Below are 12,635 nucleotides of genomic sequence, written 5' to 3'. Positions count from 1 at the left end.
GACCTACTTGTCCAGATGCAAAATCACTGGTCACCTCCATGTGGAAATCTTAGAAAGAGATTGTGATAGGATTTCACTTCATGTTCCCCAAGGAGCCTCATTGCATGTTTCTACGGTGTATCCTGTATTAACTCCATCCCAGGTATCCATGTGGGCCTGAGAATCCTAATATTTCTCACCCCAGGTTCCGCCCCTCTCACCCCAGTTCTCATCCCCAGAATGGGATGTTGTGTCACCACCACAGGGATGATGCAGTTAACACACGGGGAGCTGTCCAATACAAACTGCCCCGAGACGCTAACACACGTAACCATAGCCCAGCACCAGTTCACTTGTGATGCCAGGACATTTATTCTGTGGAGGGCACTCCTACCCTCCTCCTGTCATGGGTCCTGAAGGCTTGGGGACTCAGTCTGAGCTCCAGAACGTGCCTTCCTGGAGTCTTTGGTGCCGCCTCTGACTCGTGTCTCTGCTGTGTTCCACCCCAGGGGGAAAGTGTGTCCACAGGGGACAGGAATGAGACCTACAGTGTGTGGAGTGTCCGGAGACGCAGACTGGAGATGTTGGTGGACAACCTGGTGCCTGCCTTCCTGGGCGGTGACCCCGCCTACCTCCCCACATTCCTGGGCACCTACAGGGCTTTTGGCACCACCCAGCAGGTGCTGGACCTTCTCTTCATGAGGTGAGCAGTACCCCTCCCCTACTGGGTACTCGGGGAGACCTGGCCACCTTCCAGCTGTGAGTCATGGGAACATCTCTCTACCTCTGTGAGCCCCAGTTGGCTCCCCTCTTCACTTGAGGGGAAAGGAAGGAGCAGCCCCCTGGGGGGACTAAGTGGGTGCATCCTGGAAAGTGCTTTCTGGGAACTTGGACCCCTGGAATGGCTGTGGTTGTGCTGAGACGTCACATTCCTCCTCCCCTCGAGGAAGCCTCTGTCTCCGTTGTCTCTTTGCCTTTGACTTGGGCCCAAAGCATTTTCCCAATTGCAAGGTGAGGTGTAAGTGGTGCCCTGTCCTGGGTGAGTGAGAACAAGGGTCCCTGGGAGTGATCCATGGTGCCCCAGGCACTCGGATGGGGCTGGTTGGGCTCATTTGTTCTTGAAATATAGAGGAAGGCGCACGAGGTGCAGGCACTTTTCTAGGAAGAAGCATGACGTAATGCATCGAGCAGACAGTAGTCCTGCCCCCCAGGGCTTCAGTTCTCCGGGGTGGGGGTTGTGGGCGGGAGGGAACCCTGTCACACTAGCCATCACATCCAGGCGTGTCTGCAGTACTGTCCATGTGACGCCTCCTGGCCTCCTGTAGGTACGGATGCATCCTCCCTTACTGCGATGAGGATGGTGGACCCCTGCACCAGCTGAAAATGTGAGTGGATTGTGACTCAAGAGGGAGCGACTCCCTATCCCAGAGAACTGCCTGGAGTAATGGGGTTGCTGTTTGGGCAGGGCTGGCAGAATCCTGGATCCCACATAGCTGGGGGCCAAGGTCTGGGGAGCTTGTCCTGGAAGAGAGGAAAGGAGGCCAAGAGAGCTGTGGAGGGGTGTGGGGTGCTGTGAGGAGCATCTGGGAGGTCAGAGGTCAGAGTCCGCCCATGCCAGTGCACACCCGTACCCTGTCCATCCCAGTCCTGCCTCTACCCCTGATCCTGGGACCCAGAACATAAAGTGTAGAGATCACCCAGCTCACTGTCTGGTGGAACCTCGGCAGCAGTGATCAGCTGGTGCTCAGTGGACCCAGTGACACTCAGGGGACAGCTGAGGCCTTCCTGAGGAATAATGAGTGTCAGTGGCGGGAGGAGACGCTGGTGCGTCCCTAGCAGATGAGGCAGCCTGTTGATGTAGGAGGTAAATGTGCGGTGTTAGGAGGCCCGCAGGAAGCCTGAGCAGATGACAGAGTCTGTGTGTGCCCTCCTTAGACAGATACTCCTGGGACCCCCGACATGTTCCAGAGATGCAGTGACCAGAGTAGACACCCTGCCTGCCCTCGCAGTGGTGACACCAGGGGGAGGGGCAGAGAGAGGGAGCTGTGTCAGGCAGACCTCAGGAAGCGGACAGATGGTCACACCATGGATCAAGGGCTGTCACTTGAGCAGGCTCCTTGGCAGCCCCTGCCCTGTATCCAGGCCTCCTCTGCCTGGTCTGCCAGGTGAGATGGACCGTGGAGGAGAACTGACCTCTGGATGGGCAGGGGCAGAAGGCACAGAGGCCCAGGTCCCTGCAGGGTGGCCCTGGAACGCAGTGTGGCGGGAAGGCCAGGTCTCTGACTCTGCTGCCCACGTGACTCCCCCCAGGGCCATGGCCTCCATCCTGGGCACCTGGCTGCACCTTTACCCTGAGGATTTCCAGCAGGCCCCAGAATTTCCCTGCCTGAAGATGCTCCTCGCTTACGTAGAGCTCAACATGCCTGACTCAGACCTGGAGCAGCAAGCCCGCTATCTCCTGGCGCAGCTGGAGACCCTGGAGCCCACTGAGGCTGAGGGGCATGGTGAGGAGGATTCGGGGTGGGTGAGGAGGATGGAGACGAATAAGGAAGGGAGGGGGCTGAACCACACAGAGCAGAGCCTCCTGAGGCTGGAACTAGGCCAGGAGCATTGAGGAGGCTCAGATTATTATTCCCCTGGACTGCAGCCTGGGAGGACTTCCTGGGGGTAGGTGGCATCTTGGATTGAGATTTCAGGGCTAAGTAGCGAGTATGTTCCTGTTTTTGGGATCCATGGACAAGCAGTCTTACTGACAGTGTTTTCTCTTCTGGGAGATCCAGCATCCGCTGGAGAAGAAGCTCTGGAAACATCACCAGATCTCACGCCAACAGCACCCCTAATGCCTGCCACAGCTCCACAGTCAGAGCAAGCTCAAAGCCCAGCTCCTATTCAAGTTCAAGGTCTGCATCAAGTAAACATGCCAGCTCCAAACCCAGAGCCACAGCATGCTCATGCCCTGGCTCTCACTTAAGCTGAGAGGCGAGGAAAAGTACCTCCAGGCTCCAGTTGTAGATCCAGAGAACATGCAAGAAAGAGCTCTCTTTTCCCTTCAGAGCCTGAATCACCTGGAAAATCCTGTGCCAGCACTGCTTCCACAGTCTCAGTCCCCAGGCTTAAGCCAACCTTTGCCAGGGCACTGTCTGGGCTCTGGAGCCTCTTGGTGCTTTGCAATCAGCTGTGGCTCCGGTGTTATCCAGCTGTGGTTCTAGAGACCCCAGCAGACCCAGCATGTGTAGCAGCTCAGGCGCTAGAGCCAGTTCCTCCCCTAACGTCCCTGGAGCCAGTCTCAGATCGTCAGCGAGCCTTGCCTTGCCCGGCAGATGGTGTGCTGCCCCCGTTCCAGCACCAGGCCTGGAGCCTGTCTCTCCACCTTAATTCCCTCTCTTAATATGTGTTTTGTTTTTTTTTAATTACATGTACAAACATTTTTTCTATGAGATAAAGTAAACTTAGATAGAAATGGAATTCTATGACTTTTTCAATTGTACGTGTGAGCGGCATGGAGAACATTCACTATGTTACATGACCCTGTCGATTGTCTGTTGCAGACCATCTGCATCCTATTTGACACCAACTCTTATTTTGGGCTCCAAAATCATTGCAGATGGTGATTGCAGCCATGAAATAAAAAGAAGCTTACTCCTTGGAAGGAAAGTTATGACCAACCTAGATAGCATATTACAAAGCAGAGATATTACTTTGCCAAAAAATGTCCATCTAGTCAAGACCTATGGTTTTTCCAGTGGTCATGTATGGATGTGAGAGTTGGACTGTGAAGAAGGCTGAGTGCCACAGAATTGATGCTTTTGAACTGTGGTGTTGGAGAAGACTCTTGCGAATCCCTTGGACTGCAAGAAGATCCAACCAGTCCATCCAGAAGAGACCAGTCCTGGGTGTTCATTGGAAGGACTTATGCTGAGGCTGAAGCTCCAATACTTTGGCCACCTCATGCGAAGAGTTGACTCATTGGAAAAGACCCTGATGCTGGGAGGGATTGGGGGCAGGAGTAGAAGGGGATGACAGAGGATGAAATGGCTGGGTGGCATCACCAACTCGATGCACATGAATTAGTATGAACTCCGGAGTTGGTGATGGACAGGGAGGCCTGGCGTGCTGCGATTCATGGGGTCGGAAAGAGTCGGACAGGACTGAGCGACTGAACTGAACTGAGTCCTGCAGTCTGGAAAGGCACTGCATTCAACTCTCCCTCATCTCTTGATGGACATTAGGACTCTTTTCACTTTTGGGCTCTTGTGTATAGTGCTGCTCTGAACACTTGTCTACAGGCTTGTGACTTTCTGGGTTTACTTCTTTCGTTGTTGATGTAGGAGTGGAATGTGGGCGGTGACTGAATTCTCTGTAGTTACCTTTGTGAGGACCTGTGGCGGAAGTGTACCTTTAGTGTTTCCATTTCCACTTCTTCATCTGTCTTGCAGTGTGCTCTCTGCCACACATTCCCCCCTCCTGGTCCCTCACTCTGGGGAAGAAGCCTCTGAGGAGGCCCTTGTGGCCCGCCCCTGAATGAAGCAGCTCGTGTCCTAGGTGAGTCCACAGCCTCAAACCCCTGGGAGAGACTGGCAGAGGCCTCCGGCAGAGTCATGGTCTGTCCTGCTCCAAAGACAGTGTGAGGTCCAGTCTGTGGTCATCACCTTGCTTCTTTTTCATTTGTTGCCACCCCAGATCCGCTCCTCTTTGACCCCATGCCCTACTGTCACTTCTTCTGATGTTAGTGTGAGTGTCGTGTATATATATGTGGACACCCGCAGACATCTAATCCAGGCAAGTGGAGATGTTCTGGGGTTCTTGGCTCTCTAATTCCCAAAGCCAAGCCTGTGTGTGTGGTGCAGCCCTAGCCTAGGATGGCCTGAGACTCTGCCCCTGCCCTGGGCCCTGAATTTTCCCACTCCTATCAGGGCCTCAATTTTCCAAATGGACAGTGACCAATTAAGCAAGGAGCTTTCAAAGGCTGCACACAGTCTGCCCAGCCTTCCACATCTCTGGGTGGTTTACGACTGGGTGACATGAGCAACCCCAGGCCTCCGTCATAGTTGGAAGGCACCCCCCAATGGTTCTGTGGGCCTCTCTTTGCTGCAGTGAGGGAGAGGGTACGCTCACTTAACTTCATGCCCTGAAGGATAAAGAACATTTCCCCAAAAATGGCTGAGGCACTGTGAGTGATACAAGATGACTTGGTATGTCCAGCAACCCCACTGCTGGGCATACACACTGAGGAAACCAGAAGGGAAAGAGACACGTGTACCCCAATGTTCATCGCAGCACTGTTTATAATAGCCAAGACATGGAAGCAACCTAGATGTCCATCAGCAGATGAATGGATAAGAAAGCTGTGGTACATATACACAATGGAGTATTACTCAGCCATTAAAAAGAATACATTTGAATCAGTTCTAATGAGGTGGATGAAACTGGAGCCTATTATACAGAGTGAAGTAAGCCAGAAGGAAAAACATAAATACAGTATACTAACGCATATATATGGAATTTAGAAAGATGGTAACAATAACCCGGTGTACGAGACAGCAAAAAAGACACTGATGTATAGAACAGTCTTATGGACTCTGTGGGAGAGGGAGAGGGTGGGAAGATTTGGGAGAATGGCAATGAAACATGTAAAATATCATGTAGGAAACGAGTTGCCAGTCCAGGTTCGATGCATGATGCTGGATGCTTGGGGCTGGTGCACTGGGACGGCCCAGAGGGATGGTATGGGGAGGGAGGAGGGAGGAGGGTTCGGGATGGGGAACACATGTATACCTGTGGAGGATTCATTTTGATATTTGGCAAAACTAATACAATTATGTAAAGTTTAAAAATAAAATAAAATTAGAGAAAAAAAAAAATAAAAAATAAAAAAATAAATAAAAGCTTACAAAAGGAAAAAAAAAAAAAAAGATGACTTGGTATGGACCACGTGCTAGAATGTGATCTGCAGACTAGACGGCAATCTTTACCCGTGCTACCTACGGGAGGAGATCTCTCTGAAACGGAGATTGTCACTTTAAAGTTCACACTGTATTTTAATGCAGAAGTAACATTTTCCTTGATAGTAGATATTGGAGTTTGGAGCACAACTAAAATAATAATGTTTGGGTCATGCAGACAGTCCCGTTACGGAAGCAGATCGGGGAGAGAGTGGGCCAGGGCTTCAGGAAATACAAATTAAGTTGTCCTGTGGTCTAAGAGGAAATCGACTGATTGGCCCCCACAGTTGTCATGCCCCAGGGTTCCTCAGGTGGAATTACCACAGGAGCTTGTGTGGGGAGCCCCAGGCACCTTCAGTCCTGATTCCCTTGAGAGTCCGATCCCTGGGGCCTAGGCCTCAGAGAGCAGCGTTCTCCAGTGTGGACGTCTGCAGACTGGGCATGGAGACAGTGGCGGCTTAGATGCCTGAGAGCAACTCTCGCAGGTGTCCCCGCTTTCTTCAGTAACAGCAAGGCTGTTCCTTTCTGCCTGGGTCCCTGTGGGCATTTTTCTCTGGCTGTTTCAGAGTGGATCTGAGAGCTCCTGCTGGGACTTCAGTCTTCCCTGGTCTTTTTCTGCCTCTTCTCATCTTCCTCCCTGCCATGATAAAGTGTCTGAACCAGTCACAACAGGTTATCTAAGATGATTTGGTCCATACGCCTCTTTGAGTAGCTTACTGTGGATATCTGGATCCGACTGAGTGAGAAATCTCTCTTTTGAGATCATTCCTCCCTCTGCACTTTTGGGATCAATCTCAGGGAATCTGTGAAAGGCTTCTGTAGTCCATCTAGGGATTTACTTGGAGCTTCCCTCTCTCCCTATTCTATGTTTGCCAACTTGGCATCATTTAATGTCTTAGTGCCCACTCACTTGAGTCCTGACAAAGTGACTCTGATCCCATCTTCCTTTAGCCATGTTCGAATCCCAGTGTGATTCTGTTGTGGGGGCAGTCTGATTCCTAGTAGGGAAGGTGGCTATCTCGCCCTCTTCCTCTTCTTCTGATTCCTTACCAAGCCATTCATCCCCATAGGCAATCCCTCCCCGGAGTCCCCCTGCTGGGTGATGGGCTACCACCTGCCTAGTTGGAGGAACTCAGCCATGCCCACCTCATAGATTACTTATAAATCTCAAAACATCCATGCTGAGGAAAAGCATCCAGATACAGAACAATGTCATTTCTGAAGAAAGCAGATTAGTGGTTGCCCGGGGATGGGTGGGAGGCGTGGGTGACCAGGAGCATGAAGCAAACGTGGGGAGCAGTCTCTATGTCTTAATCTTAATTCCACTGATGCTTTTCTGGATACATACATGTGTGAGACCTTACTGAATTGCACATTTTAGACGTGGGTTTTTTTTTTTTTTTTTAAACCTCATCTGTACATCCATGAAGTTGTTTTTAAAGCAGCACAGAATGAAGGATATGAAGCACAGATTTCCCTAGTCGGTGCTGACAGTTGAAGCCCCTGGTGCCATGAAAAGTCCACACCCCTGTCCCCCATGCTGAATGTCCGTGATGCACCAGGGCAGTTGTGCTTCCTGCAAGGGTGCCAGGAATTCTCATGCTCTGGAAGTCGGAAACCATGGTACTAAATGTGTGATAGCTGAGAAGACGCCTTCCCTCCTTTTGACCAAACCATCATCAGGCGAAGTCTTTGATTTTCTTGTGTTTCATACAAGTACATGATGGGTAAGTACCATATAACATGGGTTTGTCACGTGTCTCTCCCTGAAGGAGCTTTCTCAGCCCCCAGCACCTCAGTTCATTGCATAATTCAAGAAAGCTTACCTCCATCTTGGGTAAGATTGGATGGGTATGGTGGCTCCTCTATGGGATTCACGTTACTGCAATTATGCAATCAAGGCTCAAGCTCCTTGTTAAAAAGGTGGCTTTCATACCACATAAGGCATGCTACCATTGAAAAACCTTTCTATAATAGTAACAGTTGATAGTCATTTAAAATGCTCTTTGTCTTAGGTTTCGCTAAGGTCAGGGGTGTGTTTTGAGATTTACTGAGCATGGCAGTTCCTCCGATGTGAGTTTTTGTAACACACTCATCTGATTTTCCATTTTATTTTAAAAGGTTTTGATCTTCTTTGTATGTGGTTGCTTTAAACTCCTTGTTTTATAGAGTGGAAAACACATGCTTCTATCCATCAATTACTATCACTTCATTTCTGTTGTTTTTTTTTTTCTTCATTTATGGCAGGTGTGCTTTTTTTCTTTCGTAAAACTTGAACGTTTTTCCTTAAATTTCAAAAATGAAATTACACACCACATTTATTGTACCTGAGAATTGAAGACAAAATTTTAAACAATGGAAATGAAGGAGGGATTTAATATGGAAATTCTAAACATTAATCAAACAATCGGAATAGAAACAGTATGTTTGATAGAGTCAAGTAAATTTTGGTTTTGAAACATGAAAGTGTAATCTTTCTATCTGTATATCAGATGGACTCTTTCAAGCCACCGGCCTAGATGGAGGAACTCAGCAGAGCTCCCTTCATAGGTTACTTATGAAGCTCAAAACATTCATGCTGAGGAAAAGCAGCCAGATACAGAACTATGTCATTTCTAAAGAAAGCAAATTAGTGGTTGCCTGGGGATGGTTGGGAAGCGCGGGTGACCAGGGGCATGAAGCCAGCTTGGGGAGCAGTCTGTATGTCTTTATCTTAATTCGGCTAATGCTTTTCTGGGCACATACATGTGTCAAAACTTACTGAACTGCACACTTTAGACATGTGGGTTTTATTTTATTTTTTTAAACCTCATCTGTACATCCATGAAGCTGCGATTAAAGCACACAGAGTGAAGGATATGAAGCACAGATTTCCCAGCCGGTGCTGACAGTTGAAGCCCCTGGTGCCACGGAAAGTCCACACCCCTGTCCCCCACGCAGGGTGTCCGTGATGCACCAGGGCAGTTGTGCTTCCTGCAAGGGCGCCAGGAATTCTCAGGCTCTGGATATGGGAAACCCTCATATCAAATAGGTGATAGCTGAGAAGGAGCCTTCCCTCCTCTTGACCAAACCATCATCAGGTGAAGTCTTTGATTTTCAAGTGCTTCATACAGGTCCATTGTGGGTAAGTACTATATAACATGGGTTTGTTGCAAGTCTCTCTGTGAAGGGCCTTCTCAGCCCCAGCATCTTAGATCATTGGATTAATTGGGATAAAGCTAAGGGGATGGGTAAGATGGCTCCTCCATACAATCCATGTTCCTGCAATTATCCAGTCAAGGCCCTAGCAATATAGGTGAAAGAAAAAAAAAAAAAAGAAAGAAAGAAAAGAGCTGTGCTTAACACTTCCACTTAAAGGGAGTTGCTGGTTTCTATTGGGAAAGGGGAGCGTTTCATACGTGGTAAGGCAAGTGACCATTTATAAACTATTCCATAATATCAGTGGTTGAAAGGATGGGGAGCACATGTATACCTGTGATGGATTCATTTTGATATTTGGCAAAGCTAATACAATTATGTAAAGTTTAAAAATAAAATAAAATAAAATAAAACAAAAAACAAAAATAAAAATGTGACTGAGATAAAAAAAAAAAAAAAGAAAGTCATTCAAAATGCTCTTTGTCTTCTGACAGGGTAAGGTCAGGGGTGTGTTTTGAGATTTACTGATTTATATATTTGTAAGTTCCTCAGATTTCAACTTTTGTAACACTTTGTCTGTTTTTCTATTTTATTTAGAAAAAAACTTTTATATTCTTTGTATGTTGTTCCTTTTAACTCCTTGTCTCACACATTTAAAAAGACAAAATTCTATCCATCATTTACTATCACCTCATTTTTGGTGTTTTTTTTTTTTTTTTCTTTAGTAAAAACATGATCTTTTCCCCTTACATTTCAAAATTTTAATTATGAACCGCATTTTGTACCCGGGATTTGAAGACAAAATTTTAAACAATGGAGATGGAGGAGGGATTTAACAAGGAAATACTAAATATTTATGAAACAATCTGAGTACGAACACTATGTTTGATGGAATCAAGTAAATTTTGGTTTTGGAACATGAAATTGTAGTCTTTCTATCTGGAAATTAGATGGTCACTTTCAGGCCAATAAAAATGATTTTATTATGAATATGACCAATACAGTACAGAAAAAAATTATAAAAAAGAATGAAACATTTCATACTTATATGCTTAAAAGCCTCTTGATGAAAGTGAAAGAGGAGAGTGAAAAAGTTGGCTTAAAACTCAACATTCAGAAAACAAAGATCATGGCATCTGGTCCCATCACTTCATGGAAAATAGATGGGGAAACAGTGGAAACAGGGTCAGACTTTTATTTTTTTTTGGCTCCAAAATCACTGCAGATGGTGACTGCAGCCATGAAATTAAGACACTTACTCCTTGGAAGGAAACTTATGACCAACCTAGATAGCATATTGAAAAGCAGAGATATTACTTTGCCCACAAAGGTTCATCTAGTCAAGGCTATGGTTTTTCCAGTGCTCATATATGGATGCAAGAGTTGGACTGTGAAGAAACCTGAGTGCTGAAGAATGATGCTTTGGAACTGTGGTGTTGGAGAAGACTATTGAGAGTCCCTTGGACTGTAAGGAGATCCAACCAGTCCATTCTAAAGGATATCAGTCCTGGATGTTCATTGGAAGGAATGATGCTAAAGCTGAAACTCCAGTACTTTGGCCACCTCATGCGAAGAGTTGACTCATTGGAAAAGACTCTGATGCTGGGAGGGATTGGGGGCAGGAGGAGAAGGGGACGACAGAGGATGGGATGGCTGGATGGCATCACCGAGTCGATGGACATGAGTTTGTATGAACTACCAGGAGTTGGTGATGGACAGGGAGGCCTGGCATGCTGCAGTTCATGGGGTTGCAAAGAGTTGGACACGACTGAGTGACTGAACTGACTGAACTGACTGACTGACCCTGAAGTAGAAGTCCTGAGTCATATGGTAGTTCTATTTTTACTGTTTTGAGGAAACTCTATGTTTTCAGTGTTGAATGTACCAATTTTCGTTTCCACCACAGGTGGACAAACCCTTTTCTCCACATTCTCACCAAATTTGTTATTTCTTTACTTAAGTCATTGTAACAGGTGTGAGGTGATATCCCATGTGATTTTTATTTGTATTTCCCTGATGTTTAGTGATGTTGAGCATCTTTTCTTGGGTCTTTTTACCATCTTTATGTGTTCTTTGTGAAAATGTCTGTTCAGATCTTCTACCTATTTTAAAATCAGATTGTTTGGAGTTTTTTGTTTGTTTTTGCATTATATGAGTTCTTTATATATTTTGGATTTTAATCTCTCATCATATATAGGATTTGCAAATATTTTCTCCCTCTGAGCAGGTTGTCTTCATTTTGTTGATGGTTTCCTTTGCTGTGCAAAATCTTTTTAGTTGATGTATTCCCCTCTTGTTTTTACTTCCCTTCGCCTTTGAAGTCAGTTCCAAAAAACCATCACCAAGACTGGTTTCTAAGAGCTTATTGCCTATATACAAATTATTTTTTTCTTCTAGTTTTATGGTTTCAGGTCTTACATTCAAATCTTTAAAGTGTTTTGAGTTCATTTTTTTAAGAGAGTAAGGAACTTATTTGACTGTCTTCAAGTTATACTTATGATTACCCTAAGATTTTTGAAATGGAGTCATTAATTATGGACCTCTCAGGGAATTTATTTTTCCCCTTAGGAATGTATTAGTTTATATCTCTGGGTCCATAAAAAGAAGAGATTGTCTTTTGTGGTCCTTTAAAAAATCAGTCTCATTACTAAACCAGTAAGCCATAATATCATCGAGGGCAAGGTTACACTCTGTAAGATGAGAACAACATCATATATATATAGAATCAGATCAAGCTGGAATAATTTCTCAGCTTTGTTGCTTATTAGCTGTGCAACCTTGGGCAAGTAACCACCTCTCTGAGGGTCAGTAGGTTACATGTTTCACAACAGTTCCTAGTGTCATGAACCATATGTCTCAGTTTTAGGTAGTGCTCAGGGTAGTTCTCTCTTGAGTCATAAACTGAGCGTTTTCTTTGACTTCTACTTGAATTCGTCTTGTTTGGCGAAGTTCACGCCTACCACCATAGACTATGGCACTGTTTAACACACACTTTAGGATTGTTAACTGCTCAAATCCACAGCGCGGCATGCATCTCTAATTTTCCGGCACTGGGGTGAAAATGCAGATTCTGATGGGGCAGCTTTGGAGTTGGGACCAGGCTCTGCACTGCAAAGCATTTCCCAGGTGATGTCTGAGCCAGATTGCTAGTACTCCACCACCACCTCCGCTGGTACTACAGATACTTGGGTCTTGGCGCATTTGCAGTGACATGGGGCAGTCCTGTGCATTGTAGGAGATCCAGCAGCATCCCTGGTAGTTTCCTCTGGATGCCACTGACTCCCAGCCTGCAGCTAGGTCACCTGAAATGCCTCCAGACATTGGCAGATAGCCTAAATCGGTGGGTGGAGAACCACGCCCTTTAGGATGCCATGCCAGTGGTGCACCTCGGGGCAAGCCGGTAGGGATCCTGGAGGTTGGTGCAGATTGGGAAACAGGCTGGACTGCGCGCGCAGCGCCCGGGGTCGCAGAGGCTGGACGGAAACTTTCGGCTCCTCTCGGAGCATCGCGCCCTCACGCACCTCCCCTCCACGTGCACTGCGTCCCCACGCACACTGCGTCCCCACACGTGGCGCA

At 46.9% G+C, this 12,635-nt stretch overlaps 1 protein-coding gene across 3 annotated transcripts in view; it reads left to right on the top strand.

Annotated features, from left to right (window-relative positions):
* Positions 1-5,541, top strand: part of LOC109553815 (ral guanine nucleotide dissociation stimulator-like) — a 71,627-nt gene extending 66,086 nt beyond the window's left edge. For all 3 annotated transcript variants that reach the window (XM_070781893.1, XM_070781895.1, XM_070781894.1), the window contains 4 exons: positions 489-682; positions 1,305-1,364; positions 2,290-2,483; positions 2,754-5,541. In XM_070781893.1, coding sequence (XP_070637994.1) covers positions 489-682; positions 1,305-1,364; positions 2,290-2,483; positions 2,754-2,950 — 645 coding nt within the window. In that variant the 3' untranslated portion in view covers positions 2,951-5,541. The remainder of the gene's footprint in view (positions 1-488; positions 683-1,304; positions 1,365-2,289; positions 2,484-2,753) is intronic.
* Positions 5,542-12,635: the final 7,094 nt, after the last annotated feature.

This window comes from Bos indicus, chromosome 28 (genome assembly GCF_029378745.1).
Source record: "Bos indicus isolate NIAB-ARS_2022 breed Sahiwal x Tharparkar chromosome 28, NIAB-ARS_B.indTharparkar_mat_pri_1.0, whole genome shotgun sequence".
Lineage (NCBI taxonomy): Eukaryota > Metazoa > Chordata > Mammalia > Artiodactyla > Bovidae > Bos > Bos indicus.
Note: the sequence above shows the minus strand (reverse complement) of the source record. Positions and strands in the feature narration are given on the sequence as shown.